Below are 15,027 nucleotides of genomic sequence, written 5' to 3' on the forward strand. Positions count from 1 at the left end.
TGCTTCCCCAACGACCCCCACCCCCACCTGCCCGCCCCCACCTCCCCACCACACCGCCCCCCCCGCCCCACCCGCCAACTTCCGTGTCGACATGGGTTTCCTCTGGGGGCTCCACTTTCCTCCCACAGTCCAAAGATGTGCAGGTTAGGTGAATTGACCACGCTAAATTGCCTGTAGTGTCCAGGGATGTGCAGGCTAGGTGGATTAGCCATGGGAAATGCAGGGTTATAGAGACAGAATTTCAGGGGTGGTCTGGATGGAATACTCTGGGTCTCGATGGGCTGAATGGCCTGCTTCCACACTATAGGGATTGTATAATTCTATATCACCATTCCATCAGTGTCGCTGGGTCAAAATCTTATATCTCCCTCTTTAGGGGATATTGTGAGTGTCTCTTCACCAAAGGACTATAGCAGTACAGAAAGGAGCTCACCACGACTTTCTCCAGACGCAGTTAGGGTAGGATGGGTTTAATATATTGAATGAAAAAGAAAACAGATATTCAATTAGAACCCTCCCATCCCCACTCCATACGTTTTCTTTGGCTTTGTGTTTACTTTTCTTGTACTCCTCTCTGAGGCATCTTGAAGTATCTTTCTAAATGTCATGTTTTTGATGCCAAAGGGTTTAATTCACCGTGTTGGAGTGGAGACATGATGGTCCATCTCAGTACTGTGCTGGAAACAGATGACTTTTTATTTTGTGGAATTGGCCAATTAATAACTAGAGGATGCCAAGACCTAATGGCCAATCAGAGATCATCTAAATATGACACAGAGGCAGCCCAGGGTTGTAGAAACTAATCCCTGCAACAAAATTGAGAAAAAGAGGCTGTTTTGCCTTGGAAGTGATCTCTGTGGACCAGGTTAAAGCAGAAACATGTTTTAGAAACCAGCAAAACTGGCAGGCCATTGGAGAACCAGCAATCGCAAATGGTGTTTTTTAATACATTTACAGGACGAGGGCATTGCTGGTTAGGCTAGCAGTTATGGCCCGGTTGAGAGCCAACCACATTGCTGTTGGGCTCGAGTCGCATGTAGACCGGACCAGGTAAGGACAGTAGTTTCCTTCTTGAAACGACATTAGTAAACCAGATAGGATTTTCTGACCATCGACAATGATTTCATGGTCAACATTAGACTCTCAATTCAGGATTCTTATTGAATTCAAATTCCACCATTTACCATGGCAGGATTCAAAGCTGGATCCCCTAAACATTACCAGGGTCTCTGGATTAACAGTCTAGTGACAATACCAGTGGGCATTTGCCTCCGCTATGGACTAACAACCAGAGTGGGTTGTTGGGAGGAAACATTGCCCAGTCTGTTTGGAGGCTGCCTCCTTTTGGTGTTCCATGTTTCAACCATGGCATGGTCACACCTCAACCAGAAACGTCCAGTTGCTGTGGGAGAGGAGTCTTATTGGGCCCCATTACTTCAGTTGGCTCAGTGTCCACTTTTTACCCAAACTTCTCAAAAATGGTTCATCTTCAAGATGATGTAGCTCTCTGCTGGCCAGAGATACAGTATTCCAGGCCGGTGCAACTGGAGCTTTTAAAAATCCTGCCACAAAAAACACAAACTTTTAAATACAGCATTGGCTGAAAAGACCAAGGAATTGGCATAAAAACCAAAAGAACTGCAAATGCTGTAACTCAGAAAGAAGCACATAAATTGCTGGAAAAGCTCAGCAGGTCTGGCAGCATCTATGGAGAAAAATCAGAGTTAATGGTTTTGGTCAAGCGACCCTTCCTCAGATCAAGGAATTGCCACAGTTCATGCAATATCTCAAACGAGCGTTGGAGGCTGAGGGGTGACCTTATAGAGGTTTATAAAATCATGAGGGGTATGGACAGGGTAAATAGACAAGGTCTTTTCCCTAGCGTGGGGGACTCCAAAATGACAGGGCGTAGGTTTAAGGTGAGAGGGGAAAGATTTAAAAGGGACCTAAGGGACAAATTTTTCACACAGAGGGTGGCTCGTATATGGAATGAACTGCCAGAGGATGTGGTGGAGGCTGGTACAATTACAAAATTTAAAAGGCATCTCATTGATATATGAATAGGAGGGGTTTAGAGGGATTTGGGCCAAATGCCAGCAAATGGGACTGGATTAATTTCGGATATCTGGTCAGCGTGGATGAGTTGGACCGAAGGGTCTGTTTCCATCCTGTACATCTCTATGACTCTATGTGTTGACTGGAGTGGTATTCTCTGATCACTGTTTTTACAGGATGGGAAGAGAAATTTTGTTAAATTTGTGCCAACTCGTTAGTTAATTTCAATGATCACACAGAGTTCACCATGACATGTTAATGAATTAATTATAAATAGTTACTACACCCTAAGTTGTCCTCCACTTTACTGAAAGTGTTATGTACGGAAGCTACACCCCGACAATCCAATAATCATCACTAACGCTACACAGAGAACATCTACTTCAACTGTTAATGAATTCATTGAAAGCATTACACAGGGAAACCTCAAGAACAAGTTAATCAATTTGTCAATTCAAGTATCGCACAGGAGAAATTCAGCCAAGTGTATTCACCATCTTTTTAAAAATAGGACCTCAGAGGGGTTTACTTCCCTGGAGAGTGCTGAGTTTACCTTAAGTGAAGGATGTGTGTGGAATTCTTTGTTGCATGGAAATGAAAAGTTGCCAAAACAACCTCATTGATCTATTTGTAGTCCACATTCCCATATGTAGCTTTCTACATTTTTCTATGATAGAACTATATCTGGAAACGAGTCTGAAATCCTGGAACATTACACTATTTTTCCTATGAGAATGTACTGCAGAGCTACAAGCTTTTCTCAATCCAACCAACAAAAATAATTTAACCCACAAGGAACAAGAGTCCTAATGCAAAGCAGCTGTTGAATTCAAAAGTTTATTTTATTACTATTGTTTTTTTAATATTTACAGTTTGGGCTATTTTCATATTTCTATATATTTTGACTGGGCAGTAAATGCTGGCATCACTCGTCAGATCCATTTCCCAAACTCGACGTGATTAAAAATGAAATCATAGCATGAAAGGCATGCTGGGAGATGAGCAAGCTGCATTACCTAAGTTGACTGGTGTCAAAAATTGCCAATCATATCCACCTCACAGTCTGAAGCCCAAAAGAGATAGGAGGAGACCATTCTGCCCATCAAGTCTGCTCCACCATTCAATAGGATCATGGCTGATCCAACATTCCTCACGTCCACTTTCCTGCCTTTTCCCTGTAACTCTTGATTCCCCGATTGATCAAGAATCGATTGATCTCAGCCTTAAACATACACAAGGGGTCTGCCACTGCAGCTCTCTGTGGCAAGGAATACCAAAGAATCATTCCTCCTCATTTCTGTCTTAAATTGTTGCCTCTTTATTTGAGACAATGCCCTGTGGTCCCAGACTCTCCCACGAGGGGGACCATCCTCTCAGTATTTACCCTGTCAAACCCCTTAAGAATCTGTTCCTTTCCAATAAGATCATCTCTCATTTTTCTAAACTCCAGTGAGTACAGTCCCAACGGTTAAATCTTTATATACAAGACAGTTCCTCCATACCAGGGATCATCCAAATGAACTTTCTCTCAACTGCCTCCAGTAAAACAACATCTTTTCGTAGATAAGGTGACCTAAGCTGCTCACAGTGCTGCTCTAAAAAGAGAACTAACTTCTCAGACCCTGTTTCACAAAGCATTGCGGGAGGACCTGCTGAAAGGTGTGTATCCCTAACACATATCCTGAAGTTGGTATGTCCAGCAGCATCGGTCCTTACCTTGGAGGATAAATCTTGATTATACCTCCAGTTGGCACGATAAAAGAGGACAAAATGCCACCCTCACAATCACATTGTGCAATATCATTTCTATTGTTGCTTCCCATAGGCTCATGTTTCCACCTCAGTAGCTCCTTTTCCTCATTTTTATCCACTTCTTCTTAATCCCCTGCCCCCTCAGTCTTGACAACAGCCATTATGTGATTTTCTTTGAGACTGTCTGATATATTTCAAGATTTTGTCCTCTGTTCTTGACCCCTTAAATTTCTTCAGCACACAATTTTCCATTCACCGTTCATACCACTGGTACACTTACTAGTCTCATCCAATTTTTCACTTGAGGTTACACTCATGAGCTGGCTTTGGAAAATTTTGCAAAAGTAACAAATTTCCACTTATCTAAAAATAAAATCAAGAGCTGTGGATGCCGAAGATCTGAAATGAAAACAGAAATTGCTGGAGAAACTCAGCAGGTCTGGCAGCATCTGTGGAGTGGAAGCAGAGTTAATATTCAAGTCCCGTGACCTTTCTTCAGAACTGATGGCGGGTGGGAAAGTTATCAGTTCTGAAAAAGGGTCACTGGACTTGAAATGTTAACTCTGCTTTCTCTCCATAGATCCTGCCAGACCTGCTGAGTTTCTCCAGCAGTTTCTGTTTTTGTTTCAAATTTCTATTTGTGTCTGCTGACAAGAGAGTCAACTTGGTCTAAATTGTACAGACAGTTAAAAATCTAGACTAAGAACTGTCAGAGTAAACTGAAGTCATAAGGAAAGACTTCATTGATATAGATTGGATCAGGATTTGTTAGAAATAAGACTAGTCACATAAAAATGTTAGTGTAAAGACTATAACATTGAGGTCACATCTGAGTTTAATTTATTGGTAAGTCAGGAACCAGCTCAAATCATTGAATACACACAGCTTGAAACAGTCAACAGCGAGAATCATAAGGACTTTGAAAATACCATGTTAAATATTAGTGTCTGAATGTTTAATGGGGGGTTGATCTGAAGATCCCCATGTGGGGAATTTTTAAAAGAAAGTTAACATCTCCATTAAAATAGCAGGCAGTGGAAATTTATGTTAATCTGTTAAACATTAGCACACTAATGTCCATACTGTTTCTCAAATCTAAAGTTATCCTTAAATGCCATCAACTGATTGATGTGCACGTTGACGACCTAAATTAGCCCTCAATGATTAATATTGGGAAGGAGAAAAGGATGAGGTTTAGTTCTGTACTGGAAAAGAAAATATTTCATTGCTCAACCACTGGGCATGGCTGCATCAATAACAACCGTACTGTAAAATTAACTTTGCAAAGCATTTGAGAAGAAGTGCCAATGCAATAGTGCAGCAATACAGCCTGGTGTCATTTGGGCAATACTGAGGAGGAATTTTGGCTTTTCATTCTTCCGCATGCTTCAGTTGGAAAAAATAGGAAGTGGTGTATTGCTTGTAAATTACCCAAACCCAAACCGCAGGACCGTACACATGGGTAAAATTATGCACATGGGGATGGCATCAATGTCCCATGGCTTGATAGATTTTGACTTGATTTTGCATGTGCACCAAAAACAGCTCCATACTCCAATAAAAAACTTTCTACATGCTCATCCTCATTCTCTTATCAACAGAACACAGCTTGACTTTGAAAAACAATATGGGATTGCACATATTCTCTTCTCCTCTGTTGCCTAGGGGCTTGATCCTTATGCAATTGTAAAGGTAAGAAAAACAGATAGCACAGACTCCAATTGTCAAATATTACATCCCTTCATTATATTAATTTGAATTTGTTAAGTTCATCACTTACCACTGATCCCATTTCACCTTTTGGTCCTTGACTACCTGGTTGACCTGGAGGGCCAGAAAGACCAACTGTGCCCTAAAAATAAAGAAAAACAAATACTTTGTCATACTTTAACGTCTATAATTAGCACTACATAGAATTTTACAGTATAGAAGGAGGCCATTCGACCCATTATGTCTGCATCAGCTACCCAGCCAGTCTCAATCCTCATGGCCCTCTAAATTCTAGTCTAGTAAAGATAGACAGTTATGTCTGTCAAAAGTAGCTCAGCAAGTGTAATTCTCTGATGAGTCAGAGATGGTGAAGATTGAGGTCATTATTAGGAGGAGTAATGTGGAATTTCATGTCAAAATTCATTTGAAGTTGCATTTCTAGACAGCAGGGATTGGCAAACGAGGTTTATTTGCCTTCGAAAGGATATTGAACTGAGAAAAACACCATGTGGATTCATTGCAAGCAGCTATGTGCAACACATCATGTTCCTTTGAAAACTAAATTCAAACTCTTAGATCGTTAAGGTAGATGTTGAACTCCCATTCTCTGAATTACTTGTCTAGGTTTCCTCTCACAGTTCAAAGATGTGCAGGTTGTGTGGATTTGCCATGCTAAATTGTCCGTATTGTTCAGGGATGTGCAGGTTAAATGGATTAGCCATGGGAAATGCAAGGTTACTCTTCAGAAGGTCTGTATAGACTCAATGGGCTGAATGGCCTCTATCCCCATGATAGTACTTCTATAATTCTACAGTTCGGATGCCACAGAGCTTGGTAGGGAGTGTCCGCTGTGAAGGTGGAACTTCACTGCAAAATCTGTCCATTGATCACAGCGACCTAAACTCGTATGTTCATTAGATGCATCTGTAGCTGGGAGGTTTTCTGAAGATGATAGTAAGGAGAATTTTCCCTTATATTGGTTTTCTTTAAATAGCCACAGAAGCACGATCTGACAGCCTTCAAGGCTATTACTTAATGCACTGCAATCATACAATTAGTGTCTACATGTGTTCGCATGTGGTCAACACTGGGAATGTGGTCACCAGTACCAATTCTGACTCCTGTCTCTCCACAGTAACAATGACAATAGCCCTTGGAATGCTGGCAAGTGGCAGATTCCTTATGCTCCTTTGGTTCGTGTTACTGTTGAATGGAATTACAAGTTCAGTGATGTCCTTTTCTCTCTCCTCACTCCCTGTGATAGGAGTGTTCCAACAATGGCATCATGGATTGAATGTGAGCCAGACTCCTTGCATTATCTGTTTAACTTGTGACATAATTCAGTGGACTGGATCCAGTATAAAGACTGGTGTAATGTAATTTCAGCAATGGTGTGCAAGGCGTACACATAAAATAGTTAGCTTTATCTCTAAAGGGCTGGGTGATCATGCCGACAGAGGAATAGAATTAACGTTAAAGGTGAAGTAAAGGCAGTGGTAATTGAATGCTCTAAATAACACAATGGAGTAATAACGCCCCATCTCACAGTGGATGGAAAGCTGGCTGTACAAGCTGCTCAATTGTCCTTTCTGTTGAAGTCAGTGGAAAGATAAAATCAGGTGTGTTATGGGAGGGGTGTCCAACTCATTATGCTTGTTTCACAACCCTGCCTAAGTTGAATCTTGAGTTTCTGATGATTTCTGAGCTTGTATGTGCACACAAACATAGGCAATTGTCCTCCTGAACCTGTGGCGAGTCTATCTCTACATTGGAGATATGTATTCCAGCATTGTCTTTGTAACTTTTATTGGCCTAGATATTCTGATGGCCAGAGAGTCATTGAAGCAGTGTAGACTGAAGTTCCACAACAGGACCATGTGGGATCCCTGACTGTGGGAATTGCCCAAGAAACTTGATTTTCTGGTGGGCTACTCCCTTGTGACTGCTTTCTTCCAGAAGATCCCACTGAAGAATTCAGAGTATTCTAACTCATTAAAGCTTAATCGTCACCCACGTACAGTTAGAGGATTAAAAACTTACTCTGGACATAAGACCATTAGACATGGAAGCAGAAATAGGCCATTTGATCCATCGATTCTGCTCCGCCATTCAATGAGATCATGGCTGACCTGATAATTCTCAATTCCAATTTTGTCCCTCTTCCCTATAACCCTAAATTCACCTCCTGATTAAAAATCTATCTCTCAGCCTTGACTATACTTAATTACTCAGCCTCAATAGATCTCTGTGGTAAAGAATTCTGCAGATTCGCTCCTCTGCAAGATAACTGCTGGATAACTATTAAACTGAGCCCCCAACTCATCACTGACTCACCCCAAACCTCAAATACACCCACCGAACAAATCCTCTGTCCTGCCTTAAACTGATTCCAACTTGTATATCGTTTCAACCTCGGGCTTAATCCTGAGAAACCTGTCAACACCATGCCCCAACTCCCACCCCCACCCCCAAAGCCTTCTATCCTGCCACCAGCCTGGCCAACCCCTCCCACTGCATGAACTGACATCTCTCCCAACCAACAACCGTTCCCACTGTCAGACCCCAACTTCCCTGACTGGATCCCAGCCCGACATCCCCCGACACAACAAACTTAACCTGACATGTCCCCCTCCACACAGTCTCCATCTCAACTTCCTGTGACAGTGAATAAAGTCTGTCACCATAACTCTATCCTATCTTCTCGATGCAAATTTGTACAGAGTCAAATGGATGCTGTGAGCTTGGGATACTCTACTGCAGGGAATGGAAGAGGCACAGTGAAATGTATCTTTCAGAACAAAAGTGTATAAACATTTAATGCAGAAGGTGATACAGGTCCTCGTGACAATGGGACTGGTTTTCAATTGTTCTCTCATCAGCTAATGTCATTATGGACTAAATAGCTCCTACTGTGCTGTAAACTTCTGTCACTTTACAGATTAAATAAATGAGCGAGAGTAAGAGGTAATGAAGACATGGTGACCCTCAGGTTAAACTCACTACTTGTCTCTCTCTAATAACAGAGATGTCAGGGACTATGGTGACTTTACTGTTCCTTAATCTGATTTAGTGCAAAGGAAAACCTTTCGTCATTCCAAGATTTCTGTCCTTGATGTTGAGTTTTAGTAAAGAACGTGTGCAGTGAAACTTTAAACTAACACTGTTTGTATGCCGATTGTTCATGATGCCTAACATTGTTTAAAGACATTGAACAGCAGTATTTCTTTCTGATGATATGACTTACAGAGGGTCCTCGTGGTCCAGGAGGTCCGATTGGTCCTTGTTTACCTGGAAAACCCTGTAATATGAAAGAAATACAGTTTTGATAGAGATCAGAGTTAATGTATCTTTTTGCATTAAGCACGCAGCTCCTCCGAAAAATTTTAATTCAACTGTCTGGTGGCACAGACCTGACACCAGTCAGCTAGAATCCGCAAGTTCCACAAATGAGCTATCAGGGGGTCTTGTTAAGTGGGACTTCTTTTTACTTCATTCATAGTGGGCCATCATTGAGGGTGTTCCTGAGTGGGCAAGCATTTATTGCCCATCCCTAATAGCCCAGAGGTCAGTTCAGAGTCAGCCACATTGCTTTGGGTCTGGAGTCACATGTAGGCTAGAGGTCCTTCCTAAAGAGCATTAGTGAACCAAGTTGGTTTTTGTCCCCCAAACAACTGACAATGGTCATCATTAGACTCTTAGTTTCAGTTTTTTATTGGATTAAAATTCCACCATTTTCCATGGTGGGATTCAAAGCCAGGTCCCCAGAACATTACCTAGGTTTCTGTATTAACAGTCCAGTGATAATACCACTAGGCTGTGCCTCCCCAGACTTTTTTAATCTGCTCCAAATAAAGCACATTCCATCACAAGGATGGGTTAAAACAAAAAAAGAGGAATCCCAAATGGGGAACCTTCTCTGCCCAGCCTTTTCCAATGCCAGATGTTTGAATGCCTGATAACCAATTGGCTAAAGTTTCACCCACTGAGCAGTCCAGGCCTGTCAAAGTAGCAGCAGCAACAAATCTACACAAGCAAAAACAGAAGTTGCTGGAAAAGCTCAGCAGCTCTGGCAGCATCTGTGGAGAGAAATCAGAGTTAACGTTTCGGGTCTAGTGGGGAAGGGTCACTGGGTCCTGAAATATTAACTCTGATCTCTCTCCACAGATGCTGCCAGAGCTGCTGAGCTTTTCCAGCAACTTCTGTTTATATCACTTACTTGTTCTTGTAAATGCTAAAAATTCTGGCCTGGATTTTATGACTAGAAGCTATTCATCTTATTGGCTTCCCGTTGCTGTTTTGATTAAAGATGTTAGGCCACTTTATCATCACTGAATGAAGATTAACTGTCACTCTTCTTGTACGAATCATAATACAAAGAATATAAAGCAACTGGTTATCCATGTTTTTATCACTTGTGGGAGATTACTTTGTGTAAGTAGGATGTCACGCTTGCCAATGATGATCAAACTGTGGCTATGGATTGCACAACATATCAAATGTTCCTTGACCAAATCGTTAACAGGAGTCCCAATCTAACCCATTGAACACTGTTTGTAGGTTGGGTGCAAATGACAGAATGAAGAATGATTACTCATGATTGCTTTGCTTGTTACACTGGGTTCATCTCACTTTCCTAGCCCTAACCCTAATTTCCTGAAAGCACCATTCCTGGTAGATATGATCCATGGCTATCCGATAGTTTTTGGTGCTTCACCTCAGTGCCCAGTCTTCAGGTCTGAGGCTTGTCTGTGACAGAGAGGACTGCTTGTCACCTGGAGAACAACTCAGCAAAAGTCCAATGTTCAAATATTCTGTCTGGGAACCCACTGGGCACAATCAGGAGCAGGACACCTAGGTTTCTTCCTTTGACATCCAAGAACACTCATCACAATGGAAATCTAATAAAAACCACATCAACAGTTAGAAATTCAACACACTCCTCTAGACCAGGTAGGACTTGAATATGGATCACCTGGCTGAGAGGTATAAACAGTACCACTGGATCACAATAGCCCTTTAAATCTGCTTTGATTATTGAAATCTGGAAGTGTTATCACACATAACTGAATGACTTTCCCACCATCAAATCACCGTGACTTTTTTTAACCATTAACCCCCAACAGTAAATCACCCATGCAGCCAATTAGAAATTTACAAGCAAAGTCCAATATTGCAACGCAAGTGAGGTAGAAGGTAGGGAAGGGGCTAAATCAAAATGGAATTGGAGGGGGAAATAAAGCACTGTATCCCCTGCACAGCCTACCTCTCTCTAAAGGCATTGAAAACACTGATGGACACCACATGCTTCCTCTTCAATGACAACCAGGCATGAGCAGAACTTTGGAAAAGGGGCAGTCAGTTGGCAGAGATGACCCCCTCTACAGACCGCTGCCTGGACCTGTTTACAACCAGCCTGGCCAAGCCCAGGAGCAGACCCACGAGGAGATCCTCCAATCTGCCCACACCCCTCCACAATGGGTGCCCAAATATCAGGAGCGCACAGCTGAAGTGCAACTAAAAACACAACAAAAGATTTTTTCAAATAACTAAAAGTTGGGTCTGCTTTCTCTTTGCCCCCCACACACCATGGACCTTGTAGGGGTTATCACATAGGGCTTCTTACCACCCTAGATATGTCCCAGGAAAATATGAAGGCTGCCCTCATACTGCAATAGCAACTAATAAAGAAAAAGCTTGCAATTTATATGAATATACTTCAGAGCATCTACTATACTCTGCCTTTAAGTATGCACATATACAAGAAGTACTTCTGAAAATCATTGGATGGCTCAAGGTGTTTTACAGCTGGTGAAATAAAATTGTAGCCAGTGTTGTAGGATAGGACACACATTCGTGTAGAAAATGTACACTTCTTTTGAGACCTATGCGCTTTGAATGACTAAAACAGTACTTACCCTTGGACCCTCTGATCCTGGTGTACCTGGGGAGCCAACACGACCAGGTGGTCCCTGTTAACAAACAAAGTTTTCAGTCAGATACTGATATCCCAATTCACCCTCATCTGTCTTTAATCATTAGCTTGCAGAAGTACAAAACAACAAACCTATCCTTGTATCTTGGGTCCTGATATCACCTACATTGTAAATTGCATTTCAAACAAACTCTTAAAGGGCCATCTTTTTTCAGAAAATAAACTGCTAGACGCATGGCATCCGACCATTCTTCCATATTGTTCCATTTGTGACCCTCATAGATGTGGACTGACTTGTAAATGAAATGTATTTTAAAAAGTTCAGCAGTCTCAGTGCCCTTTTAAGTTATATTGATATTTACAATATCCATAATGTATTCCAGACTTCTCTGTTTCTTATTGCATTGGATGCCAAAAGACTGAAGTGGACTCTAAGACGGTCGACAAAAAGAGGATTATGGACTACTGCTTCCACCTATCCAATCTGGAGGTTTTCTTATTGAAAAGAATTTCAGAAAAAGAATCACAGAATATTAGATTGTGGGCCTCAAGTGTGTCAAGGATAGATGGGACAGGCAGACAGGAAAGAGGACTTAAGGGCCCACTGGGAACAGGCATGATCTTGTTGAATAATTTAAGATGTCTAACAAAAACAAAGTTGCTGGAAAAGCTCAGCAGGTCTGGCAGCATCTGTGGAGGAGAAAACAGAGTTAACGTTTCGGGTCCGGTGACCTTTCCTCAGAACTGATGGTGGCTGGGAAAATGTCAGTTTATATGCAGAAAATAGGGAGGTGGGATGGGGGTAGGGTGTAAACGATACGATAGAGCCCAAAGAGAGAGAAAGACAGTTAGACAGACAAAGGAGTTGCTAACGATCAGGCTGGGAGGGTGAATAGTTGTTAATGGGGACTGTTAGTGACTAACAACAGGAGGTGTGTAGTGGCAGGCTATGTGGTAACAAGGCCTGGTATGTGGGGTGGGAGGCTGGGACATGGAAGAAAATTATTGAACTCAATATTGAGTCCGGAGGGCTGTAGGGTCTCCAAGCGGAAAATGAGGTGCTGTTCCTCCAGCTTGCGCTGGGCTTCACTGGAACACTGTAGCAAGCCAGAGACAGAGATGTTGGCCAGGGAGCAGAGTGGTGTGTTAAAGTGGCAGGCAACAGGTAGTTCTGAAGAAGGGTCTAGGCCCAAAACGTCAGCCTTCCTGCTCCTCTGATGCTGCTTGGCCTGCTGTGTTCATCCAGCTCTACATCTTGTTATCTCAGGTAGTTCAGGGTCTTTTTTGCGAGCAGAACGTAGATGTTCTGCGAAGTGGTCGCCAAGTCTACGCTTCGTTTCCCCAGTGTAGAGGAGACCACATTGTGAGCAGCGAATGCAGTAAACTAGATTCTTGGAAGTGCAGGTGAAGTGTTGCTTCACCTGGAAGGTATGTTTGGGGCCTTGGATACTGGGGAGGGAGGAGGTAAAAGTGCAGGTGTTGCACCTTCGCCGGTTACAGGGGAAGGTGCCGTAGGGCTGTGGGGAGGTGTTGGGGGTGAAGGAAATATGGACCAGGGTGTCCCGGAGGGAACGGTCCCTGCGGAAGGCGGACAAGGGAGGGGAGGGGAGTATGTGTCTGGTGGTGACATCTTGCTGGAGGTGGCGGAAATGGCGTCTGATGATCTTCTGGATGTGGATGCTGGTGGGATGACAGGTGAGGATAAGGGGAACCCTATCGATGTTGCGGGAGGGAAGAGAAGGGATGAGGGCAGAAGTGCAGGAGATGGGTCGGACCCGATTGAGGGCCCTGTCTACAACAGAGCTGGGGAATCCTCGGTTGAGGAAGAATGTGGACATTTCGGAGGCTCCCTTGTTGAAGTTGGCCTCATCTGAACATATGCGACGGAGACGGAGGAACTGAGAGAATGGGATGGAGTCTTTGCACGAAGTGGGGTGTGAGGATGTACAGTCCAGGTAGCAGTGGGAGTCAGTGGGTTTGTAATGGATATTAGTGGCCAGTCTATCCCCAGAAATGGAAACAGAAATGTCGAGGAAGGGAAGGGAGGAGTCAGAGATATTTTCTCCTCCACAGATGCTGCCAGACCTGCTGAGCTTTTCCAGCAACTTTGTTTTTGTTCCTGATTTACAGCATCCGCAGTTCTTTTGGCTTTAATTTAGGATGTCTGGTTGGCATGGGCAAGTTGGACTAAAGGGTCTGTTTCCGTTCTGTACAACTTTATGATACTATGAATGGCAGAACAAGCTCAAAGGGTCAAATGCCCTTGTTCCTTATGGCATTTTGAAAGGAATTCACCACCTTTCTAGAAAATGTTCAGTATCAGTTGTCTCAGTCAGCTTTTGCCAAGAAAGAGTTTGGACACAAAACCTATTTGAGAGTGAGATTCTGGGTGGGACAAGAAATAGACTCAGAGAAGCACATTGCCATAGGGTAAAGTCTGAAACATTGGCAGGAACCAGGGCAAGATTTGTGGTGTGCCACAAGCTAAGATAGACCAGGGAGTGTTGGTAAAGGAAGCCTTTTAGACTCTCACCACGTGTAAAAAGAACCAAAATCTGTTTGGTAAGTGTGCTGACTCAGAAATCCTGAAGATTTGGGAGAGAATTCACACTACATAGTAACTTAAGCCCAGAACTGACAGTACTACATGTTCTTCAATTTGAAATGATGTAAGTATTACCAATATCTCATCAAAACCCGTATGTAAACTCTGTCCAGATATTTCAGTTTAATGGTGGAAATGATGCATTTTTTCTTTAAATGGAGCATCACAATAATGATCATACTCGGCAAACTATTGAAGTCTGTAGCTTGGATGGACTGTTCTTTGTCAAACTCACAGGCACAGCACAATTCAGGGCAAGCCAAGCTCCCATAACACTTTGCTGAGAGATACTCCTGGATGCAACATAGAATGAAAATAATTTAAAGCATCTACTGCACGTTGCCATCAAGTATTCCGAGCTAAAGGCAAAGTCACCATCGCCTTACCAAGCCGTTGGGCTCCTCTCGTTAGAGGGGCTGTCTGCATTGCAAACTAGCTAAACAGCTAACTGATCCACCTATAAGACTAAAGCTCATATTGCACTGTTTAACCAAGCCATCACTGATACAGCATTGAATTGATGGAACGTAATGTACCCTCCACATATTCCCATCAAGTAACACAGGATCAAGCACAATTCTACCCCAGCCTCAAAGGAGCATCCTTTGCATTCCCTGTGGCAGTCGTCATAGTTTCTCTCTGGATTAGGTTTCCAATTCAGTCCATCTGGTTGCAAGTCTAACACTGCAATCTCACCAGCGTTAACACAGTAAGGTAACTGCAGAAAAAATAAAAGCGAGAGAGCAAATGCTACTTACTTGTCTGCCTGGCAATCCTGGTTCGCCTGAATCACCTTTCATACCAGGGCGTCCCTGTAACAGACATAGCACAGATCATAAGCACAGCAAAGAAAAGGGCACATCAGCAACAATTTCCTCGTAACCTCAACTAAATGAAAGCACTGACAGATATAACATAGGAGCAGATTAAGGCCATTCAGCTTATTCTATCATTCAGAGAGCTTATGAATGAT

The 15,027-nt window shown here is 42.8% G+C and overlaps 1 protein-coding gene across 1 annotated transcript in view; it reads right to left on the reverse strand.

Moving 5' to 3' along the window:
* The window catches only part of LOC109915609 (collagen alpha-1(XII) chain-like), a 259,058-nt gene that overhangs the window by 27,887 nt on the left and 216,144 nt on the right, over nt 1-15,027 (reverse strand). The window contains exons 56-59 of the mRNA XM_048601391.1: nt 14,813-14,866; nt 11,433-11,486; nt 8,762-8,815; nt 5,588-5,659 (exon numbers count right to left, since the gene is read on the reverse strand). Coding sequence (XP_048457348.1) covers nt 5,588-5,659; nt 8,762-8,815; nt 11,433-11,486; nt 14,813-14,866 — 234 coding nt within the window. The remainder of the gene's footprint in view (nt 1-5,587; nt 5,660-8,761; nt 8,816-11,432; nt 11,487-14,812; nt 14,867-15,027) is intronic.

Source organism: Rhincodon typus, chromosome 9, assembly GCF_021869965.1.
Source record: "Rhincodon typus isolate 14 chromosome 9, sRhiTyp1.1, whole genome shotgun sequence".
NCBI lineage: Eukaryota > Metazoa > Chordata > Chondrichthyes > Orectolobiformes > Rhincodontidae > Rhincodon > Rhincodon typus.